The 25,353-nt window shown below is 39.4% G+C and overlaps 1 protein-coding gene across 7 annotated transcripts in view; it reads left to right on the top strand.

Annotated features, from left to right (window-relative positions):
• The window catches only part of LOC118831913 (sarcolemma associated protein), a 150,357-nt gene that overhangs the window by 42,036 nt on the left and 82,968 nt on the right, over nt 1-25,353 (top strand). For all 7 annotated transcript variants that reach the window (XM_036739397.1, XM_036739396.1, XM_036739393.1 and 4 more), the window contains exons 2-4: nt 16,421-16,568; nt 21,797-21,869; nt 25,316-25,352. In XM_036739397.1, the coding sequence (XP_036595292.1) occupies nt 16,421-16,568; nt 21,797-21,869; nt 25,316-25,352 (258 nt within the window). The remainder of the gene's footprint in view (nt 1-16,420; nt 16,569-21,796; nt 21,870-25,315; nt 25,353) is intronic.

Below are 25,353 nucleotides of genomic sequence, written 5' to 3'. Positions count from 1 at the left end.
TTTTAGCAAGCATGCAGGGTTAATAAAATGTCAAGGTCAGAGTTCCAATAGTCAAATTAATATTTGTTGGTAATCTAAAAATGGTTATTCTTAGCACCCTTGTCCACTATCACAGCAAAAGTGGAAGAGGGTTGTCCAAGACCGAGAACCATTTGTTATTTATTTATTAAAAGACACCAGTAGCCAATTTACTGGTGGTAGGCTTCTCTGTGGTTAGTTAGGTTGGTCCTTGGCAGAAAAAAGACTAGTTTTCTTGCTGAGGCTATCCCTGAAGCCTTGCCAGTAAGAACTGGCTAGAACTTAAGCTTTGTTGTTGTTTAGTTTAGGCATGTCCAACCCTTTGCGACTCCATTTGGAAAACTGAGGCAAACAGGGTTAAGTGACTTGCCCATGGTCACATGGCTAAAAATTGTCTTAGGCTAGATTTGAATTCAAGAAGATGAGTCTTCCTGACTAGCTGCCCTTAGAACGTAAACTACTGAGAACCTTCAAGACCCCAGTGTCACCTGAACACCCCACTGAGGCATTGGGGTGGGGCTTTTGAGGGGAATATTTGTTGACATGGCAGGAAAATCAAGTGTCTGTTGACCAGGATAGTTTCTGGGCCCTTTTTCCCTCCCATCCCTCCTGTGATGACTGCTGTATGTCGTTTAGATTTCTGTAGAAAATCAATATTGTGTTGTTTATCCGTTTCAAATTTTTTTGGGTATTATTCAAACTAGTCTGGTTGGAGCTGTTGTAATGCATGATGCCGAATTTTAACATCTTGATATCGACTTCTAGTTTTCTGACCTGCGTGACTTTTGACAAGTTTGTGCCCCAGCTATACAAACAGCTGATTCAAAAGCCTGGTCCCTGAGGTCACTTCTGGCTCTGATAGTCTTTGTTGTATGTTCTTAGGCTCTTCCCAGAGCCACCTTAATATCCCCCCAGGCTCTAACATGATCCTGTGTCCCCAGAAGGCACTTTGTGGTGGTCACAGAGCCCTGTTGGGTTTCATGTCTTTTTATAAATGCTACGACAAAGATCAGCTGCCCAAGTAAAAGATGAAATATAGGAAGGGATTGATGTGAAAAGACCCGGGGAGCTTAGTGACCTGAAAACTTCCTATGAGTCAGCAGTGTGGCACGGCAGTCTGATGTGAGACTAGTAACAGAAACAGGAGAAAGGAAGGGTAGACAAACAGAAAGCAATGTGGTTCCCCATATGTAGTATGGGGGTGTTGTTGTGTGGCTCAAAATTGAGGCAGAATAGACATCTTTAGCCTCTTTTCCCACCCACCCCTCTCCAAGGGAGACTTTAATTCCTCAGCAGGAAGAGCAGCAGATTGAGGCCAGGTGCTTGGCCACTCTCCTCTCAGAGAGAGGGGTCTACTAGGCTAGAATTAGATCTCTCTGTTCACTTAAATACTATTAGTCTAGAAGATAGCATTCTCAGGTTCAAGTAATGTCCTGTCAGTCATTTCACAGCCTTTCTGAGTGGGATGTCTGCTCTATTTCCTGTCCAGCCTGAAGAGTCCTTTGTTTTTTAATTCTGAACTATATTTTGTACCTTTTTGCTCTCCTTCTGGTACCTGCCTTTGTGTGGAAGTCACCAGGTGTTAAAGAGTACATAGAGGATCTTACCATTCTTTGGAGAAGTTTTCTATCCCTGCCTCTTACACAACAATAAGGTGCAACTATTTAAGGTCTTTTTTTGCTTATTCTTATCATGAGTTCTTCAAGGGGAGATGATGTTTCTTGTTGTCTTTGGGCACATATGCAATAAAACCAGTTCTGCCTTTTGCTTATTTTTTTGAGCTATTCTCCTATTGAACCATGACTTCTTTGTGTCTTATTTAAAACAAGACTGCCAGTATTAATGTAGTTGACTTCCTTCAATGAAATGTTAACTTGGTCACTAGACAGGGATCTTAGACTTAGAATTCAAACAGTTAATTTTTTTTTGTTTGTTTCCTTGAGTCAGCAAGCATTTTGAAGTAATTGTGTGCCAGGCACTGTGAAAATGAAGAGGGTTAAAAACAAGGTCCCTGACCTCTAGGAGCTCACATTCTACTGGGGAAGATAGCATGTAAGTTACCGTGTACATATAGGATACTTATCATGTAAATGGAAGGAATTCTCCAGGGAAGGTACTAGCATTGGAGACAGCTGGAAAAGGCCTCTTATATAAAGCAGGATTCAAAGGAAGCCAGGAGGTGAAGGTGAGGAGGGAGGGCATTCCATGCATGGGGCACAGGCAATACAGAGGCACAGATGGTATATAAAAGTGATGGAATACTTTTGTGCTTTAAGAAATGTTGAAGAGAATGGTTTCAGAAAAACCTGAGAAGACTTGGATGAACTGGTGCAAAATGAAGTGAACAGAACCAAAAGTACAGTTTATACTGTAACAGCAATAATGTAAAGATAATTAATGTGAAAGACTTAATAACTCTGATCAACACAGTGACCCAACACAGTTCCGAAGAACTCATGATTAAACATGCACTCCCACCTCCAAGTAGAGAGCTAATGGACTCACAGAGTACAAACTGAGGTACATTTTCTTCTCTCTCGGGACATGTCTAATGTGAAAATTTGCTTTTCATGACTTCATATATACATGCATACATACATACTACACGTACACATATATTTGTAATGGGTTTTGTTTTGCTTGCCTTCTCAGTGCAGGATGGGGGGTGGAGGAGAGAATTTGAAACTGAAAATTAAATTAAAAAGACCTTTTATGGATCGGAGAATAACTCCAAAAAATCTATAAGCATAGCCTTAAAAGAAAACATAGTTTGGGCATAAATTTAACTAGAATTCTTAGAGGAGATAAAGCAAAAAAGAATTTTTTAAAAAAGCTTTAAAAAATTGTAAATGAAATGAGGGTGTTAAAGGAAAATAATTGGAAAAGAGTATGGAAGAAAGACTTGAAACAATAAGAAATATTCAAAGTTAGAAGACTAAGAAAATAGAAGAAAGCTTAATGTATCTTGTAACAAAAACAATTGAGTTGGAAAAGAGATGAAGGAGTAATCATTTAAGAATAATTATACAACCTGAAAATCATGACTAAAAAAGAGACTAGATATTATATTTTGAGAAGTCATAGAAGAAAACTCTTCAAATCTTTTAGAGTCTGACAGAAAAGTGAAAACAGAAAGAATCTCTCAGTCACCTCCTGAAAAAAAAGCCCAAATAAAAACTTAGATGAACATTATTATAGTCAAAATCCAGAGCATCCCAGTAAAATAAAAAAAACTACAAGCAGCCTTTGTATTGCCTGTGGCATGCCCTGAACTCAGAAGACAATAAAACCAAAACTGCTACATCCAAAGCCTCAAAGAAAAATGTGAATTGGTCTCAGGCTTAAGACTAATTCTTAGAAGAGCTCAAAAAGGATTCTAAAAACAAGATAGAGGAAAAATTGGGAAAAGAAATGAGAGTGATGCAAGAAAATAATAATAAAAAAAGAGTCAACAGCTTGGTAAAGGAGGCATAGAAAATTACTGAAGAAAATAACTTCTTGAAAACCAGTAGGACAAATGGTAAAAGAGGTACAAAAACCCACTGAAGAGGATACCATAAAAAGCAGAATAGACTAAATGGAAAAGGAGAGACAAAAATTCAGTTAAGAGAACTCCCTAAAAAGTAGAATTGGCCAAATGGAAAAGGAGGTACAAGAGTTTACTGAAGAAAATAATTCCTTAAAAATTAGAATTGGGCAAGTGGAAACTAATGACTCTATGAGACATCAGTAAACAATAAAACAAAATCAAAAGAATGAAAAAATAGAAGAAAATGTGAAATATATCATTGGAAAAACAGTTGACCTGGAAAATAGATCCAGGAGAGATCATTAAAGAATTATTGGACTACCTGAAAGCCATGATCCAAAAAAAAAAAAAAAAAAAGAGCCTAGATAGCATGTTTCAAGAAATTATCAAGGAAAACTCCCCTGATATCCTAGAACCAGAGGGTAAAATAGAAATTGAAAGAATCTACTGATCATTGCCTGAAAGGGGTCCCAAAAAGGACCCCTGCACCCCCAGAATTTTACAGCCAAATTCTAGAGCACCCAGGTCAAGGAGAAAATATTGCAAGCAGGCAGAAAGAAACAATTCAAATATCACGGAGGCACAGTTAGGATAACATAAAATTTAGGAGTTTCTACACTAAAGGATCAGAATGGTATTCTGGATGGCAAAGGATTATAACCAAGAATCATCTACCCAGCAAAACTGAATATAATCCTTCAGGGTTAAAAATGTACATTTACTGAATAGAGGACTTCAGGCATTCCTGTCGAAAGATCACAGCTGAATAGAAAATCTGTATTTAAAAATACAAAAGCCAAGAGAAGCATAAAAAGCAAGTTTACCTGATAGAGGCCTCATTTCTCAGACATATAGACATCTGAGTCAAATTTATAAAAATAAGACATTCGCCAGCTGACAAATGGTCAAAGGTTATGAACAGACAGTTTTTATACAAAGAAATAAAAGCTAGCTGTAGTCATATGAAGGAATGCTCTAAATCACTGTTGATTAGAGAGATGCAAATTAAAGCAGCTCTGAGGTGTACCACTCCACACCTATCGAATTGACTCATGTGACAGAAAAGGAAAATGATAAATGTTGAAGGAGACATGGGAAAATTGAGACACTAATGCACTGTTGGTGTTGTGAACTGATTCAACCATTTTGGAGAACAATTTGGAACTATGCCCAAAGGGCTATAAAACCGTGAATACTCTTTGACCCAACAATATCACTACTATGGCTATAGCTCAAAGAGATAAAAAAACAAAAAGGAAAAGGACCAATATGTGCAGAAATACCTATAGCAGCTCTTTGGTGGCAAAGAACTGGAGATTAAGGGGATGCCCATCAATTAGGGAATGGCTGAACAAGTTGTGGTAGTTGATTGTGATGGAACACTATTATATTATATAGAGTACTATTGAGGAGCAGGCTGATTTCAGAAAAAACCTGGAAAAACTTGCATGAATTAGTGTTAAGTGAAATGAGCAGAACCAAGAGAACATTGTACACAGTAACAGCAACATTGCATGGTGATCCACTGTGACTGACTTAGCTATTCTTAGAAATATAATGATCCAAGACAGTGCTGAAGGACTTATGATGAAGAATGCTATCCATTCCCAGAGAAAGTTCTGGTGGAGTCTGAATGTAGATCAAAGCATACTTTTAAAAAAAACTTCCTTTTTCTTTTTTTTTAATCTGTGTTTTCTTTCACAGAATGGAAATATGTTTTGCATGATTGCACATGTATATATAGCATATCAAATTGCTTGCCTTCCCAGTGAGAGGAGAGGGACAGCTTTTGGAACTCACAATTTAAAAAATGTTAAATTGTTTCTGCATGTAATTGGGGAAAAATAAAATATGTGTGTGTGTATATATAATATACATGTATAGTATATATATACATATATGTGTGTGTATACATATATATATATATATATTTTCTTTTTTTAAAGGTAAGTTGCTATCAGACTGGGAAGGGCAGGACCAGTCCAACTATGAAGTTTGTATTTTTGTCTGGAGGCATCCTTCTTGAGTGGGGAAATGAATGGCTTTGTGTGATACTTGTGCTTTAGGACTATCAGCTTGTCTTTTTAAATTAAATTTCATTTCTTCTCCCTTTTAACAAGTAAACAAACCCTAACCCTAAATGCCTGTATTGGCCATATGCAAAAATGTCTGTCTCAATCTGCATGTTAGTGTGTCTCCTCCAGCAGGAGACAGACTGCCTTCTTCTTCCTCATTCCTCTGGAATTGTTACTGACCATTGTATTCGTGGGTATTTTTTTCATTGAAATATCACTTTGGAAGCTGTGTGTAGGATTGATTGGAAAGCAGAGACTTGAGACAAGGAGACCTTTTAGGAGGGTGTTAGAATAGATGCCTCAAGAGGTCTGAACAAAACTAGGAGTTCAGATGGAGGGGTGACAGTTGTGTCTTGGGGAAGGTCGAAGAATAGCTTCAACAAACCAGGGATCGGTTTACTGGTTCCCCCTAGGAATTGGCTGTAACCTGTTTTTGGAATTGTATTGATGTGGACTTTGAACTGGGCCTTGAGTGATGGAAAAGGTTTCTGGATTTGATGTGGCAGCAGGAGAAGGCTCCTTGAGGCCAAGGTGGGGAGAGTGTGGCCAAAGGTTTTGTTCAACAAGTTGGGAAGAGGTAGGCTGGAAGAAGACCAGGAGCAATTCAGTTTCCAACTTTGCTCCAGATTTCTGAGCAGGAGAGCGACAGAAGCATTGTGTGTAACAAATTAGAGAAGGTGGGATCCATTAGTAGACTTGAAAATACACTTTTTCAGTTAATAAGCCTTTCATTCTTCCTCAGTCTTTTCTCCCCATCCCAGCCGAAAGACAAAGAAAAACCCAACACTGGTACAAAAGTGCAGCCAAGCAAAACAAATTCCCATGTGGACTGTGTCCAAAAATGTGTGTCTCATTCTACATTTTGAGTAGTTAGGAGGCTTTTAGGAATAATATAGTTGAGGGGTAATTGAAGGCTGTATCTATGGAGTGGTCACTCCACGTATCCCATATTCAGCATTGTCTGCATCTTGAGGACGTGAAGGTAGTAACTCTTTTGAAAAGAGAGATGAAATTTTAGGATTGAGAGAAGACTCTTTAGTTAGTTTGTTTTTTTTTAATAGAAACTTGACCATGTTTGCATTCAGAGAGGGGAGCTGGGAGATTAAAGAAGAAAATGAATTAAGCAAAGTTTTCTGCCAGTCTGCATAGGGAAGGAGTGAGAGAACAGGTGAAGAAACAAATGAGAATTTTTTAAAGCTATTTAAGAAACTCAGAGAAGTAAGAGATTCACCAGTCACCCAGTAAGCGTCAGAGGTCGACTGAGGCCTTCTGGACTTCAAGCCAGTCCCATGGCCCTCTGCCTCCCAAACCATCCCAACACAGAAGTGACTTCCAGGGCCAGTGGGGCCACATCATCAAGGCTGGGACGTTCAATCCCACCTCTAACCTTAACCCAGCACCTGACACATAGTAGGCACTTAATACATGTGTATTGATTAATTTGCTGGGACTGAATGCAGTCCCTTCTGCTTTCGGGTCCTCAATGGAGACACACCTCACTGGGCACATAGAATCTTAGAACCAGGAGGAAACTCATACACTGTCTTGCCCAATTCTTTCATTTTATGGAGGAGGAAACTGAGACCCAGAGAGGTTTTGTTTAAATATTAATGACTGTCAGGCATGAATTGTATCTTAGAGTTGGAAAGGAGAGTGGTCATCTAGTCGAGCCCCTTCATTTTGTTTATAGTAGGTGTACTGAAGCCCTTCGTTTTTACATCACCACCTTTTCCAGGTGTTCTCTTCCCCTACCCCTGCACCTTCCCTTGTAACAAAGAAAAATAGTTAAGCAGATACGGCTTACGGAATGACTTCATGTGATACCGTATGGAATGCTTTACCCCGTCGTTCTTCATCTTTTTTCCAAGAAAGAGGTGCGACCACCGTCATTTTAGACATATCCTCCGGTACCTCTACTGGCGATTAGGATTTCCTTTTGTCATTGAGTTAATATTGAATGAGGCCAGAAATAGCTCTTCTGTCAAGCATTGCACTTTTCTCTTGAACTTGTCATCTCTTCAAGCACCTTGTTTCCACCACTTTAGCAGCAAACTTGTAGGAAAAAAAAATCTGCCAACATTCATTGCTTCCAATTTCTCACTTCACTTTTTTGCCCTTTGCATTCTGGTTTGCACTCTATGGGCCTCTGACCTGACCCCCAGCCCCTTGCCGCACCGCCCCACCCCTCCCCGGGCTGATAACATTCTTTCCAAGGTTTCCTTTTAAACAGTTTTTTCCTTTTATTTTTTATTGCATTAATACATATTCATGGAATAAACCAAGTATTTCCATAACATAGTACAATAAAAAAGATGATTGTACACAAAACTGCAAATTTGTCATGCACAACTTGCTATTCCTTTCAAATACACAAAATTGTCATGTAAATTTCTTTTTTTTTCTCCTTTTTTCTTACTCTTACTCTACCCCAGCCTAGAGATGGCTGACATTTCTCTCTCTCTCTCTCTCTCACACACACACACATGCACACACACACACATGCACACACACACGCACACATACGCACATGCACACACGCGCGCACACACACTATTCTCTCCATATTTCTATTTACCAGTTCTTTCTCTGGATGCAGATAGCATTTTTCTTCATATGTTCTTTATAGTCAATAAAAATAACTTAAGTCAAAGTCATTCTTAAAACAATATCGTTGTTACTGTATACAGTGTTCTCGTAGTTCTCATTTTGCTCTTCATTATTTCCTGTAAGTCTTTCCATGCTTTTTCTGAGATCATAGAGCTCATCATTTCCTATAACACAATAGTGTTCCCCAACTCGTTCAGCCATTTCCCAGCTGATGGGCATCCCTGCAGTTTCCAGTTCTTTGCGACACAAAGAGAACTGCTATAAACATTTTAGAACATTGAGGTTCTTTTCTTTTTTCTCTAATCATCTTTGGAAATAGACCTAGTAGTGGCAATACTGGGTCAGAGGGTACAGAGGCTAGTTTAACAACTCTTTGGGCATAATCCTAGATTGCTCTCCAGAATGGTCTAATCAGTTCACAATTCCGCCAGTAATTAGTGTCCTAATTTTTCCGTATCTCTCCCAACTTTTGTTGCTTTCTCCTTAAATCATTTTTGCTAATTTGGTAATGAGATCTCAAGGTTGTTTTAATTTGCATTTCTCTAGTCAATAGTGATTTAGAGTATTTTTTCATAGCACTATAAATTGTTTTGATTTCTTCATTGGAAAACTGCCTGTTCATATCTTCTGACCATTTGTCGGTTGGGGAATGTAAAGGAAGGAGGTTTAGCAGTATCAGATCTTAAATTATATAGTAGTGATTATTAAAACTCTGATACTGGCTAAGGAATAGATAGGTAGATCCATGGAATAGAGTACCCCTACAGGTTACAGCAGCAAATAAACATAGTGACCTTGTACTTGACAAATGTAAAGACTTAAGATTTTGGGATAAGAATTCATTATTTGGTAAAAGTTGTTGGGAAAATTGGAAAACAGTATGGCAGAAACTGGGCATAGACCAGTATCTTACACTGTTTACCAAGGTAAGGTCAAAATGAATGCATGACCTAGATATAAAGAGAAATATTGCAAGAAAATTTGAAGAACATGAAACATATTACTTAAGACTAATGGATAGGTGAATAATTCATAATTAAGAGATAGAAAGGAAAATTAGGTGTAAAATGGGTAATTTAGATTGTTTTAAATTTAAAACTTTTTGAACAGATGTAGCCAAGATGAGAAGGAAAACAGACAATTGGGGGAAAAATTTTTGTAGAAAGTTTTTCAGATAAAAGTCTGATATCTAAAATATGTAAAGAACTTTATCAAACATATAAAAATACAAGCCATTCCCCAATTGATAAATGGTCAAAGGATATGATCATTAATTTCTTAATTTCTAAATAGAGGACTTTGTCTTGAAGTCCATCCTCCTTGATTTTATTTAGTTTTTGACCCTGGCGACAACTCTCCTTTGGGTCACTGTTTTTCTCCCTCAGCTTCCTTCTACCTCTTTAGCCAGTCCTCCAGACTCCTTTACTAGATCATCTGTGTCTCACTTGCTAAGCCTGGGAATTCTGCAGAGTTTTATTCTGAGCCTCTTTCTGTCTTTATACCTGTCCCTCTCTAGTTTTGAAACTCCAAGACATTGCACCGGCTTCTCTGTCCAGATGACTCATATCTGTATATCTAGTTTTTATCTCTTTCGAGCTTCACCAGCTGCCAGCTGGATATCTCTCACTGACTGCCCCATAAGCATCTCAAATTCTGCATTTCCAAAATGACGCTCACATTACTCCCTAAACTTGCCCCAAACTTCCTTATTTGTGTTGAGAGTACTGCTGTCCTCCCAGGTTCTCAATCTAGGAATCATCCATAGGTCTTAACTCTCCCTCAGCCTCCAAATCTGGTAAGTCTGTCTGTCTCTGTCTGTGAAGGGGAAGCCTGGGACAGGCACTGTGCTCAGCTCTTTACCAATATCGTCTCTGGGAGATGGCTGCTCCTGGGGCACACAGGACTTAAGTGATCTGCCCAGGGTTTCCGAGGTCGTGAGTTGCACGTATTTGGAAACCTTCCAGAGCTCTGGGAGAGCTCTCATCACTGCCGTCACCGCCCTCATCACCATCGTCATTTTACTGTTGTCCCTCTGACTTTGAGAAAGTCTTTTGCTTTTGCTCCTTTCATTCTCTTCACCATCTTTGTTATCTCTCATCTGGGCAGTTGTTGCAACACTATCTTAACTGATTTCTCTCTGCAGACTGCTAGGTAGCCCAGGAAATAGAGTGCTGGGCCTGGAAAGAAGACCTGAGCTCAGATCAAGCCTCAGATACTTAACTCTGTGACCTTAGGCAAGTCACTTCACCTCTGAACTGTAAAATGAGGATAAATTTAGTAGAACCTACCTTGCAGGGTTGTTGAGATAATATTTGTAAAGCGCTTAGCACAGTGCTTGGCACATGGTGTCGCTGAATAACTCCTTGTTTCCTTCCTTCCTTTCCACATAGCTGTGAAAATCTTCATTAAAGCACATACATGACTGTGCCCTCTTCTGCCCAAGGATGTTTGGTGGCTCCCTATTTAATGGCTACCTACACCAGGGCTGTCCAACCTTAGGTTTTTATTGAAACAATAGACAGTGTATTGTGATTTGCCTTTTTAGTGAGAGCTCTGTGATAGCTCCGCTTCTTACTAAAGCATTTATGTAAATTTCTGTGCTTGTAGGCAGGCTGCATAAATTGCCCTGTGGGCCTCGTGCGGCCCTGACCCACACCATTTAGTGGCTGCCTGCCTATACAATAATACACAAACTCCTCAGCTTGCCATCCCTTGATCCCAGGCCTTTGCACTGGATGTCTCCCTTGCATGGAATGCAGCCTCATCTTCTGCTCTGCCTTTTTAGAACCCTCCCCACCCCCTTTCCTTCAGAAATCAGCTCAAATATTGCCTTCTATAAAGATGGAATTGACAGGACTTGGCAACAGATTGGCCATGGTGGATGAGAGAGAGTGAGGACTAGGGGATGATATCTAGGTTACAAGCCTGGTGAAAGGGAGGATAGTGGTGTCCTCAACATTAAAAGGAACATTAAGAACTGGGGGAAAAGATAATGAAGTTGTTTTTGGATGTACTGGGTTATGATGTCTACAGGCTAACCAGTTTGAAATGTTTAGTAGACATTTGGAGATGCAGAGCAGAAGGTCAGGAGAGGGGTTAGAGTTAGATAAATAGATTTAAGAATCACTAGCCTAGAGAGGACAAGTGAATCCATGGAGGCTGATAGATTACCATGAAAAATGGGTTAAGGAAGAGGACCCAGGACGGAGCTTTGGGAGACCCCCATGATTAGCTCTGGGTCATGATACGTACAGTTTTATACTCAGATTTGTTTCTTAGGAATTTTTCATCTTTCCTCAACTGAGATTAAGAGTTTCATATTAGTTCTAGGCAACTTAAAGTATAATCAACTTGAGTGTGCTAACAGAGGGAATTAATGGTAATAATTTAACATGCACATTTCACTTTGAAATTTTTTTAACAGTATTTAAATTATAGAAATGTCTAATATAAAACTCATAGTATTCCATCAGTTACTTTATTATTCGGATCCAGCTTGGGAACAAGAAAATGTCAAAATTACATGTCTGATTTAGGTCCCATCTCCTTTTTGGGACAGGTTGTCCCAAACATCTTAGCTTAAAAGTGTATTAAGACTTTTAGGAAATCCCATATTCTTCGGGGGAGATGAATGAGGTCACTTCTTGCGTTATGAAATGCTAGTACATTTCCCCAAAAGTTGAAATCATTGTGCATTGGGCAGTAGTTCTGGATAAAGTCACATTCCTTAAATCTTGTTTAGAGTAAGCTAGAAACCAAACTGACCCCCAAGGATAGAATTAATACTACTGAATAATGAAACCAAAATGTGTGGTTAAAAAAAGGCAAACAAAACGTGTTATAGAGCTAGGGACAACAAGAACTAGTAGATATATTTTCTAATAATATTCAACTGGAGCATTTTTCAGTTTGTCTTTGCACAGAACTGAGGTTTGTGTAAAATGTTATTGTCCTTTGAAAAAATGCATGCCCAAACCTGTAGCTAAAGCTTTTCTTTTTTTCCTTCTGTGGAAGAACGAACAAATTAAATTTACTCTTATTCTCCACTTAGAATATGGAAAGCCCCCAATTTAGAAATTTTTTACTGCCAGAAACTACAGGGAACCAGAGATTAAAGATAGTACATGTCGGCAAAATTACAGCAAATCTTAAATCTTATTTTCATCATAATGTTGGAATCTGATTGTGAAGGGCTTTAAATAACAGATTTAGGATTTTGTTTTTTATTCTACAGGAAATAGCAAAGCACTAAAGATTTTTGAGTAAAGGAATGACATGGTTATAGCTATATTTTAGGAATATTAGTTTGGCAGCTATGTTAAAGGGTTGATTAAAGAGGGAAGAGAATGGAAACAGATCTAGACTAATTAGAAGGTTATTGAAATAGTCTACCAGCAGTCATGAGTTCCAGAACTTGGACCGAGGCTCTGTGAGTGAAGAAGATAGGATGACTGGGAGTGATATCAAGATAGGATTAGTAAAATTTCACATCTGGCTGTGAGGGATAAGGGAGAAGAATGTGTCAAGGGTCTCTCAGTTTGGGAAGCTGGATGATTGGCAGTGCCCTTGAGAAAAATGAGCAGGTTTGGAGGAGGGCTAGATTATGGAGTCGAATTTTAGACGGGTTGAGTTTGAGGTGATTATGAGATGTCCAGATGAATATGTTCAATAGAGAGCTGGTGATGCAGGACTGTAGTTCTGGAGAGAGATTTTCCCAGGATCTTTATATATTTGGGGGTCGTTTACAAGAGAAGGCAATATAAAATAATGTTGCATTGGTACCAAGTGGAAAAGCTAGGATTTAAACCTTTCTGACTTAAATCTACAAACTTCCCATTGTACTGTGCTTATCTCCCTCTTAATTTTTACCCTATCTTTCTCTCTAGAATGGATCTACATCTGGAATGTATTCCGTCTTCTCTACCAGCTCCTCCTAGAATCCCTAATTTGCCTTGTCCTTGGGCTCAGTTGCTTCTTTCTGCATGAGGCCTTTCCTTATTCCCCAGCTTCCAGTGGCCCTTTGAAATGACCTTTTAAAATTTTCCAGTATGTTTTCTTTATACCTGTTGTCTCCTCCAAGAAAATATCAGTTGAAGAGCAGGAATCTTTTTTTTTTTGTCTTTATGTCTCCAGCACGTAGCCTGGGACATAATTAGTGCTTAATAAACGTTTCTTAATTGACTGATAGAGCTAGGTGACTGCAGGTTGGGATTGTTCTCTTTGGCCAGGTGATTGCAAAATATCAGGTGTGAGTTGGATTTGGAGCTCAGAAGAAATTCTGGATCACCTATTTCTGTATCCTCTTTCTTCCCCTATGAAGACATTCTAGGACATCCATATCCTGACTTAGTGGTTGAAGAGCTTTTAGACTGTGTTATAGTGAGTGCATTGCTGGCCTTTCTGTGTATCTCAATAGCCTCTTCCTTTTACCTCTGATTGTCTCTTGTTTCAGTTGAAGAAACCCCTTTTCTTCATGGAGACAGGCAGAACTGTTCTGCAACCTTAGAGTGTTTTTAAAATACTGTATCCATCTGTTTTGTATTTTTTAATATCACCATCATTTCCCAATATATTCTTCCCCCACCTAGAGAACTATCCCTTATTACAAAGAATTTTTTAAAAAGAAAAAAAATTCAGAAAAACAATGCTAAGACTTCAGATCTTAGTATCAAATAATAGCACTGCTAATAAAAATTATACTGGTTTAAAAAAACTTTATTAGGAAACAAACTAAAGATGCACCAGAAATAATTAAACTCAACATTCCAATGTTTAATAAACCTGTGAACCTAAATTTTATGGGGAGGAACTCCCTGTTTGACAAGAACTGCTGAGAAACGAGATTGCCATTTTGTGTCATTTACCATACTAAGTTCAGAGTAGATGGCTGGCTGCCTGTTTAGGTGGTGGCTCATGGTTTAGCCTCTGAAGACAAGGGAAGGGTGTGCCCTGCCATGTCTCTTCTTGAAGGCTAAGCTGGGGCATTACCTTCACTGTGTTCATTCTTGCTCTTCCCATTTACTCAGTGTTACAGTCATTGTACATATTCTTTTCCTGTTTCTGTTTAAGTTCACTTTGCATCAGTATCTTTGAGTCTTTCTGTGCTTCCATGTATACTCAGAGCTGACATTCATATTTAAATCTTAGCCCAAAATTTTCAAAGACATTCAGCAATTGCTTATACTTTTTTGTCAGAAATTAATGTGATAGAGTTTCTTTTCATTGCCCTTCTTCCTAGTGTGGCCCTGCCCCACTCCCCACACACCACTCCCCACCCCATCTTTAGCTTGTCATGTTGGAGGCGGCCCTAGTTATTTGGGACCAATCAGGTGTGGTCCCTTTCTTCTCTCAGCAAGTAACAGAACCAGAGCCCATTTTTCTTTTTTTTTTTTATTTATCTATCTACTTATCTATCTATCTATTTATTTCAGAGCCCATTTTTCTAGAAAGGAATTGGACCAAAGTCAACCATGGGATAAGCTATACTTTCTCCCTCTTTCAACCAACAGAATGATCAAATTTCCCAAGTGTAGAAATCTTTTTATGTATTCTTTATATTTTTTATAGCACAGTAACATTCCATCCCATTTTATGTATCACAGTTTGTCTACCTCTTCTCCATTTGATGAGCATCCACTTTATTCCCAGTTCTGTGCTACCAAAAAACCGCTATTAGTATTTTGCTGTATTTTTAATTACTTTGACCCTCCTCTAAGGGAGGAACAAAATAATAACAAATTTCATTTGGAGGAATAAAGGCCAAGAATCTCAAAAGAAATGATTTTAAAAAGTTAGAATGAAGGGGGATAGTAATGTTCCAACCTCAGAATATACTACAAAGCAGTAATTATTAAAACTACTTGGTACTGCTTTAAAAAAAAATCAGTAGAACAGACTGTCAGGAGTGGGAAACCTTTAGTCTCAAGGGCACACGTGTCTCTCTAGGTCCTCAAGTGCCCCACTTTGACTGAATCCAGACCTCACAGGACACGTTTTGTTATTCACCTGCTGCAATTACATACACTATTAAAGACATTGTCTTAACAGAAACTTAGGTAACAGCATTTTTTGATATTGATGGCGTGTTAATATTACCCATTAACCTAAAACCGTTTCCCTAATATCAAGACTAAAACATCAATTTGATTATCTAAGAATATGCACTAAGGAAAGCTAGCCCAGAATGGGGTAGAAAGATGAAATATTTCTCTCTTGCTTTCAAATCACTTGACTCCAGTCGACTCCATTTTTTTCTTTTGTAGAATAGTTGGACTCAGTGGTCTTGAAGGTCTCTTCCAGCTATAAATTTGTAACCCTAAAATCATACAGTAGCAAGTTTGAACTGATTAACTAAAGAATGGCTGACATTGAAGCCCAGAGTCTTTTTCTGTGTGTGGTTTTTAGATCAATATTATATTCATCAGACTTTGTACCCTGGGACTGAAGAGAAGTGATAGAATAATCAAATGACCTGGCTTACCACCTCTTTTTTTTGGGGGGGGGGTTACCACTTTTTAAAAAGGGGTGTGTGTGTGACTCTTTAAACTTTAGGATTAGATGATTTACAGGTGAATTCTAGCAGACATTCAAAGCACAATTCTAATATAACAAACTTTGTGAAAATAAAAAAAAAGATGTGATACTATCAGATTCTTTTTATGAGAGAATCCTTGTTTTTTAAATTGAGTTATTGTATATATCCTACTCTTTGACCCCATTTGGGGTTTTCTTAGCAAAGATACTTAGGTGATTTGCCATTTCCTTCTCCAGCTCATGTTACAGATGAGGATACTGAGGCAAAAGGTTAAGTGACTTGCCCAGGGTCATGCAGCTAATAAGTGTCTGAGGCTGGATATGAGCTCAGGAAGAGGAGTCTTCCTGACTTCAGGCCCAGCGCTCTACCTACTTCTCCACCTGGCATCTGGCCTCAGACACTTCACTAGCTGTGTAACCTTGGGCAAGTCACTTTGTGTGCCTCAGTTTCTCCAACTGTAAAATGAGCTGGAGAAGGAAATGGCAAACCACTCCAGGATTTTTACCCAGAAAACCCCAGATGAGTTCTTAAAGAGTCCAGACATGACTGAAACAACTGAACAACAGTAACAACAAATATATACAGATCTCTCCTACTTACAGATCTGTGCTGTTACAGTTAAGTTACCATCCAAACCTTTTTGTTTTGTTTTTGCAGTTTTACCTTCAAGACACTAAAAGTAGTAACGGTACCTTTATAAATAGCCAGAGATTGAGTCGAGGGTCTGAAGAAAGTCCGCCATGTGAAATTCTTTCTGGTGACATTATCCAGTTTGGTGTAGATGTGACTGAAAACACGCGAAAAGGTAAGAGTGTGGGTCGGGTGAAGTGGCTGGGTTGTGCTTTCTATATTCTGTGTGTTTAATAGCTCGAGCTTAGATCCCTCTCTGAGAAAACTCCATTTGTCCAGCAGAACCGAAGTTCCCTTCCATTGTCTTTGATGCACTTTCCACTGGGCCAGGGAAGCCAACCTGTCACAAAGTGGCTTTATGAAAATCAGGATAGCCCAGACTTCCTGGTCGAGGTGGCTGGTGAATCCTGGTTTAAGAATGCCTGATAAGGTGCTTGATAAAGCAGTTGGTTGGCATTTCTTTGAATTCTTGAAGTGTAATAAAAGTTAGTTACCGTGTTTTTTAAAGGAACTTAAAGGCTTTCCTTAGTTTCCTGGACCCCTCATCCCTTACTAAGCTGAATTCCATTTGCTGTTTCAGAGCACACTGAGCAGAGTTAATTAATGGAAAGAAGCAAAGTGTTTTTAATGAGACATGAGTTAGTGTCATTTCCTTCAACCTCCTTCCCCAAGGCTATTTTGTTAATCTTGTTTCAGTTGTATTTCAGCCATGTTATGGGATAATCCAGTAGTGTAGGCTAGCCTGGGCACCTCACTATCATAAATAAAAAATATTTATATTAGAAAAGTCAATTTTCAACAGCACGACTGGCAGGTAGCCAGAAGAACCCCAGTGCTAGAATTCCTTCTTTCTCTCTCTTGGAATTCCTGAACCCCATCACTGCCTAGAACTGTCCAGTTCATTTTGGAGCATTGTGAGTGGGGTGTGTATTAGAAGCACTGGCAGTGACAAAGGTAAGGGCAGAAGGGAGGAAATCCTTGCAAGCCCCCTTCTCCCTCCTTTAGGTTTCTCGACCTCTTTGGATATCCCCAGCCTTTGTTTCATCTCCTCCCTACCCACCTCCAGAGCTCCTACTGTGTTTCTCAACCCCTGTCCTATTACAGATCCGATTATAGTGACTGCTCAGATCCTAAACATGAGATTTCTTTTAAAAAAAATGACAAAAATGACTTACCTGAGCCCTTTGTGTGCACACAGACACCATTAGCATCTGTGTAGACTTTCCTCAAAGGGTTCGGGTTAGGTGAAAGGGGGGAGAAACTAGGAGGGAGGGTTTTTAAAATCCATCATTCATTTTTTATTCTTTATAATAATATAACAATAAACTTTGAAAGCCTTTGGCTGTGTTATTCTTAAGGGGAGAAGTTGAGAGATTCCTCTCAGTTCTTGTTGTGTAATGGAATACTGAGAAACCTTGGTTGCAAGTACCTGGGGCAACAAATTGAAAGTATGTGAGCTCGTACTTGGGGTGCTCAGAAAACAATGAAGGGAGTGACCAGGCACCTTTAAAAGACTGCCAGGGAATTTGTACTGTAAGAGATGCATTTCATCTTGCTTCCCTGTGCTCCTCACCCTTGGCAATATAAGAGCTTGGAGGGGCTCCGATGTGGTTTTTTTGTTCTGTTTGTTTCCTGTCCCCTCACTTCCTTGGCAGTCTGGTGAATCCCAGAGCCCCCTTCCCAGAAGGTGTTTTAAATGCCTGATATAAAAATATGTTCTAATAAAGGAAACAATTATGTGGAAATAGCTATCAACAGATCAGATAAAAGCAAAACCTTTGATCTAATGATTTTCCTCTTCCTTAGCCCAATAACCTTTTATTTTGCCTCTCATTCTAACATCTTTCTCAAGCCCAAGGGCCAACACTGTTCTGGTTCCTATGCTAACTGATCAAGGCATTGGAGGTAGAAGAGGTGCTCTTGGCATCCTAGTTGGAACTCTAACCGCATTTTTTCATAGAAACATAGCTGGTGGTTCAAGGCAGTAGGACATTTAATACAGTACTGTGCTTTGGACACTTTATGGTTTAAATAGGTTTTTGTAGAATGACTCATAACTTGAGCTACAATTTATTATAGGGTTGTTTCTATAGGTAAATTTGTTCTGATTTATAGACTTTGGGAATACAAATCTATTCACAAGTTTTTTCTCCTGTTTGTAAAATTATGATTGTATATCATTAGTCTCTTGTGACTTTAAGTGATCTCAGTAGAATGCTTTATAGAATGCTACATACTTGGGTGTTCAAGTACAATATTCAGATATTCAGTGGTACAATAGAAAGGATGTCGGGTGTGGAGTCAGAGGGCCTAGTTGTGGAATCGCACCAAAGGCAGAAATGCCTTTGGGCATGTTTTAACATTAACAGCTTTTCTCCTTGGTATAGAGGCATTTTTTTTTTGTTTTTGGCATATAGAAAATTACTCTGTCATTGATAATATTGAAAACAGTGGTGTACAGAGACATTTAAATGTATTATGTAACAACTAAACAAATACTTAGTTTCTAGGTCCTATGGGCAGAATATCAAGTATCAGTTTATATTATAACTTGATTGTTCATTGAACCTGAGCGTGCAAATAAATGCAAAAAATGACATTACCAAAAACTGCGGCAAGTTAGTAGACATTTGTTAAATGCCTACCATGTGCTAGGCACTATGCTAAGTGCTGGGAATATCAAAAGAGGCCAAAGACAGTTCTTACCCGCTCAAGAAGCTTACAATCTAATGGGGAGACAACATGCAAATAAATATATGCAAAGCAAGTTATATGCAGGGTAAATATGAAATAATAATTAACAAGGAAGGCACTGGGATTAAGAGGGATTAGGGAAGGCTTCCTGGAGAAGGTGGGATTTTAGTTGGGACTTCATTAAAGGAAGTCAGGGAGGTTAGAGGAGGGAGAATATTATGGGCATGAGGGATGACCAGAGAAAATGCCTGTAGCTGAAATGAGAGCTACGTGGACCATCCACGAGGGCAGTGTCACTGGGATGAAGAGTACGTGTTGTTAAGGTGTAAGAAGACTGGAAAGGTAGGAGGGGGCTAGGTAATGAAAGACTTTGAATGCCAAACACAGCTTTTTATGTTTGGTCCTGGAGGTATAGGGAGCCACTGGAGTTTATTGATCAGGGAGATGATGTGGTGTGACCTGTACTTTAGAATAATCACTGTGAGAGCTGAATGGAGACTGGACTGGAGTTGGGAGAGCCTTGAGGGAGGCAGCCCCATGAACAGCTGTTGCAGCGGTGCAGGCCTGAGGTATTGGGGGCCTTTACTAGGGTAGGAACAGCGTCAGAGAAAAGAAGGAGGTGCACTCCGGAGATGCTGCAAGGGAGAACTCTGTAGGCTTTGGCACTAGCTTGGATATGGGGATGAGAGACGATGAAGAGTCTAGGATGACTCCTACGTTGTGCGCCCGAGGGCTTGGGAGGACGGCATTGCCCTCTACAGTAACAGATCAGTGGTTGGGGAGACTTAAGGAGGAAAGATAATGAGTTCTGTTTGGTGTGCAGAGCTTTTCATATTAAGACATATAGATATCTAAAAAGCAGTTGATGAAGCAAGACTGGTGGTCAGCAGAGAAGTTTGAAGTGGTTAGGCAGATGTGAGAACTGTCAGCATAGAGATAGTCATTATATCCATGGGAGCTGATGAAATTACCAAGTGAAGTAATAGAGAGAGAAGGGGAGAATGATCAGGACAGAGCATGTGGGATACCTGTGGGTGAAGAGTGGGATGTGGAGGAGGATGTAGCCATAGAGACTGAAAAAGCACAGTCAGAGAAGTAGGTGGAGAACTGGGGGCATGGAGAGGGAAAGAGAGTGAGAGAGGAGGGAGAGGGAGAGAAAGAGAGAGGAGGGAGAGAGAGGGAGTGTGTGGTGTCTCAAAAAACTCAGAGAAGAGAGTCTAACAAAATAATTATAGAAGCTCTTTCAAGCCTGAAAGAAGTAACATCTTATGTGAAATAATGTTGGCAAGCTCCTTATGAATTGTGCATTGCTTTCACAAATATTAATTAAGGTGGCCATCTTACTCTGTAGATAATTTGAAGAAAAATAAAAGGTCATGGAGATAAAGAAGGACTAACATTCTTACCATAAAGCTCTATAAAAATCAAAGCTTTGGAATACATTGAGTTGTACAAGTACATTTCGTATAACTCTAAATTCTAAAATGAGTGTTTGAAGGGTTAGAGTGTTATCTTGCCCTTTTGAAACAACTTGAGCTAAAATTATATTTGAACTGAATAATTCTTGTAGCTAGCTACCTTCTCTTGGTATCTTTACTTACATTTGTACTTCTTAGTTATGCATGTTTCTCGAGTTTATTTTAAACATTATTTGTATGTATAACATTGATCTTCTGAAGTTCAAAGCTTATTTGAATTTCTCATGTTACTTTCAAAATGACAGAATATTCTGGAAGTTATAATGATCAGAAATTGCTGGGGGGTATGTGCTTGTTTTTACCTCTGTCGCATGAAGGTCAATAATAAAACTTCATGTTAAGGTCCAGGAATTTTAGTGCAGCCTTGAATTCTCCAGGAAGTCAGTGAGATGTGCCATAATTTATCCTAGTATTATCTTTTAGAATGTAAATTGTGGGTATTTGACTAAAAATAAATTATAGATTTATGACTAGAAAACTATTCTCATAGCATCTATGGATATTTGTAAAGTGAAGAGTGAGTGATGTTACCTCCTTTATGTGAGATTTCTCTCAGCCAAAAATAACTCCTCACTTGATCCTGGTTGTTAGCCTTTCCCAGCAGAGCAAGACTGGGCATATAGTGTTATTGTTTGCAGACAGACTTGTAACTTGAAGCCTTTCTGGATGCGTAGCCCCTGGAATCACCTTTGGGGACATGGTTTTCTCCAAGGCAGGCTAAGGCACTGGAGGATTCCTTTTAGTTGGGAGGGCACATTGGGTTTGATCACTTTTACATGTTGATTGTGGTGGTTTCGTGTAAGCTTGAGGAAGATTTGGGTTTAGTGCCAGTGAACAGAAAACAATACCCCTTAATTTTCCTTGAATCTAACTGTGTTTGGACCAGCTGGACCAACTGGATGCAGTTATTGGATTCATGCTTAGTTAGATTTTTCACATGCTAGTCTTTCCTCGGCATTTCTTTGCAGGCCAGCTTATTTTCTGTCTTAGCATTTTATCACCCAGCACTTTGTATTGTACCTATGTTGGACCATAAGCTCCTGGAAGTCAGGAACTTGGCTCTCTGCTTAGGGAGGGAGCATCACGTAGGGCTGTGTTGTTTAAACCCCGTGTTTCATCACTTCCCCAAAGAACATTGCGTCGCAGTTTGCTTCTTTTTAACACTCTGACATGTTGCTTGTTTTTAACCTCTTTGTTCTACTTTAAAAATGTTTATTTTCATTCTTTCTAGTTACCCATGGATGTATTGTTTCCACAATAAAACTTTTTCTACCAGACGGTATGGAAGCTCGCCTGCGGTCAGAGTGAGTATAGTTCGTTGATGGCGATGATGATGTGGATGGCCCAGGTCGGTACTGGCGCGCTTTCCCCACAGCGACCCCGGGAAGAGAGTAGGGCTAGCAGTAGTATTATTAACATTCTACTTGTGAGGAAGCTGAGACTTTGGAGGACTAAACAGTCTGCCCAGAAGAAAATGGAGTTAATGTCAGAGCAGGGACTCAGATGTGATATTTCAAGGAATTGGGAATGTTTGACCTAGAGAAGCTTTGGTAGGGTCCTTATACTGTCTCAAGTTGTGTGAATGGCTGTCACTTAGCAAGGGCCGGTCCCTGGTGTGTTTGACCTCAGATGTCACATCTGCCTTACAGTTAGAGGGTCTGAACGTGACATGGGCTCCTCCTCGCTGAAGATCCTCCAGCAGAGCCCAGGTGCCTCCTTGGCATGTGAGCTCAGGAGGAGATTCATGTTCAGCTATGGATTGGTCCACATGGCTTCTAGGTTCTTTTCTAATTCTGTGATTCGAAAGGTGAGGAGAAAAAAGAAAAGGTACAAGTGGAAGGAAAGGAGTCATTAAAAGACTGAAAGGAAAAAAAACCAAGTGGTTGAAGCAGCTCGTCAAGTGGGATTGGAGCCCCTCGAGCTAGACCTTTTCTGGAATCCTTAAAGAATACAGAGGCCCCGAGTTGAGCCTGAAGACTAGTGGTTCTTAAAGTGACTTGATCACTCTTCAGTGATTTGCTTTGGACATACCAATAATGAATGTTTTTCCTTTTGCAGTATTAGTTGGTAAATGGTTGGTGTGGACCTAGCTCACAAGAGGTGTAGCAAAGCAAGGGTAACCTTATTTCTTGTGAGCAAAGTGTTGGAAGATTTTTTCGCTTAAAGCAGAAATTTTTCCCAGGGGCAAAAGGCTTTGTGATTTGCTATTCTTAACAATTTGGGGTCTCACAGGTTCTGTAATGTTCAAACTTTAACAGAATCACTTAATAAAATAAAAATTTACTCATGTTTCAGCAAGTTAGTGCTGTCTGGGCTGCCTTTGGCTTCTTTCTTGTTCCTCCTTTTCCCTTCATTACCCTTTCTCGTATTAGGCAGGTGAATATACTTTGGAGCTCATTTCCTCACTTTAAAAATGGGGATTGTATACTTTGTATACTTGCACCAGCTTCTAATTATGCATGATAATTTCTAATCAATTCTATGAATATTAAAATTCAAGAATTTCAAGTTAAGTGGTGACTATGCTAATGCTTTTCAGTGTTTGCTCTGATTGGTTTAATCCATTACACTTTTAAAAACATCCCTTCCCCCCCCCCCCCTTAGTATTCTGTGTATTTCAGTGCCCAGGAAAAAGTACAGCTCAGCAGGTGTAGAACCACATTTCCATGACCATCACGTCCAAAGCAGCAGGGATGATGATTTGAGTATGGGGTGATGTTAGGAAGCAAAGAGAGGGAGGAAGAACAACTAGTAAGTCAGGGAAGGAAGAGAAGAAGAAGAAAAAGGTGTCAAGAAATGGAAAGGGAGAGAAGTAAGAAGGCCTTGGAGCAAGTGTTGAGTCATTAGTGTGTTTTTGATATTTTGTGTTTTTATTAGGATGATTGAGTTAAATTTAAAAGGGAAACACGAGATGGGGGGCCTTCCAGGTATGGCAGTGAGCATCCCAGCCCTCATGTTGTGCTCAGGCATGTTTATTCACATGCCTCCTATTCCTCCTTTTAAAAAAAAGCCTCTGCCATGCTGGCCTACCTTTAAATCACACATCACTATTTATAAAGCTCTTTCACATCTGGTATTTTTGATTTTCACAAGAGCCTCTTGAAGTAGATAAAATAGAGATTCTCCTCATCCCTTTTTGTAGACTGGAGATTTACACAGGTGGTGAGGCTCAAAGGTAAGAGTATACCCTGGTCTAGCACTGTACTTGCTCTGTTATAAAGTGGAACAAAAGATGAGTTCATAATTTGCAGTAAGGTGCAGGATGAGGCTTACGCAGGATTAGGAATTAGCAGCTCAGGAACAGGAGTTGGACTCCCTATATTCCAAATAATTGCATCTTCTTTCACCTAAAACCTGTTCTTCTTGACATTACTCTTTCTGTTCAAGGCCTTGCTATTCTTCCAGCCATCTTTGACTCCTTGCTGGCATCACTCGTTTTCTGTGCCCAGTTGGTCAAAATATATTGGATTTTTTCCATTATTGGATTTTATAGTATCTCTTCCCCACATTATTGCAGTCTTTGCCTCTGCCCTCAGACCACCATCGCAGTAACCTGTTACCCTATTTCATGGCTGCTCAGAACTCTTCATTGTCTTCATCGCTGTCAAGTAAAAGCCAGTTCTTTCACACCAGCCACGTGGGACATTTGGTCCTGAGGCACCTTCTGTGGTATTACATTCGTCTTGAGAGCCTGCCCCACTGAAGCCCCACCTGGCAGCTTGTGGGACTTGAGGGAAATCCAAGCTCAGGCTGAGCTTGGTTGTCCTGCTTTGGACTACACCGGCATGATCCCTGGCTGGCTCTGCTATCTCAAATATGCTATTCGCATGGCCGCTCTTGACTGACATTTGTAGTATTATCAGGAAATTAGTAGCAATTAATGTTTTCTGTGAACTTTTGGAAAGGTGGGAATTTACAATTTTAAACTAAATGGCAGGCAGTTGTAGGAGGTTGGCTGTCTGATTGTCTCAGTTCGTCTCTATTGTTTACAAGATCATGCAGACTTCAAGTTTGCATCCTTGTTGCCAGTAAGCACTTAAAATTTTAAGAACTTATTGCATCCAAAAAACCCCCAAAAAACAAAAAAAGGGTCAGCTAGGTGCCGCAGTGAGTAGAGCACTAGCCCTGGAGTCAGGAGGACCTGAGTTCAAATGCGGCCTCAGACACTTGACACACTTACTAACTGTGACATTGGGCAAGTCACTTAACCCCAATTGCCCTGCCAAAAAACAAAACAAAACAAAAAAACCAAAAAAACCCAAGAACTTATTGCATGGTTATGTGCAGTTTAAAAAGAACCATTATGTACATAATTCCGAAGAAAGGTTGTAAACTAGGAAGGGTTTGTATTTTAACAATTGTTCATTTTAGCAAAGGATAATTGTAGGGAATCCTTTCAATAGAAGACCTTCCAGTAAAATAAAAATGCACCTTGATTTGTGAAAATTAAGTTGTTCTGATCCTGAAAAGTATCTTGCTTACTGTGGAAAGCTAGGTATATACATGTTTGAATTTGGTCTCTGTGGGAATTTTGCACATTTATTAAGCTTTTAAAAATATTTCAGCATTTGTTAGGCCTTTTTAGTACAAATTGCTCTTTTATTTTCTTCGGTCGTAAATATAAAAATCAAAGGTTGAAACTTTTGAGTTACGTACTCACAGGACAGACTCTTTCTGGGTTTTTTGAACCCTTTGCTTTCAAAAATTGTTAGATTTAAATGCTCTTTTTTTTTTTTTGGCTTGTTTTCAGTGTCATCCATGCTCCATTACCAAGTCCCGTTGACAAAG

This window comes from Trichosurus vulpecula, chromosome 9, assembly GCF_011100635.1.
Source record: "Trichosurus vulpecula isolate mTriVul1 chromosome 9, mTriVul1.pri, whole genome shotgun sequence".
Classification (NCBI taxonomy): Eukaryota; Metazoa; Chordata; class Mammalia; order Diprotodontia; family Phalangeridae; genus Trichosurus; species Trichosurus vulpecula.
Note: the sequence above shows the minus strand (reverse complement) of the source record. Positions and strands in the feature narration are given on the sequence as shown.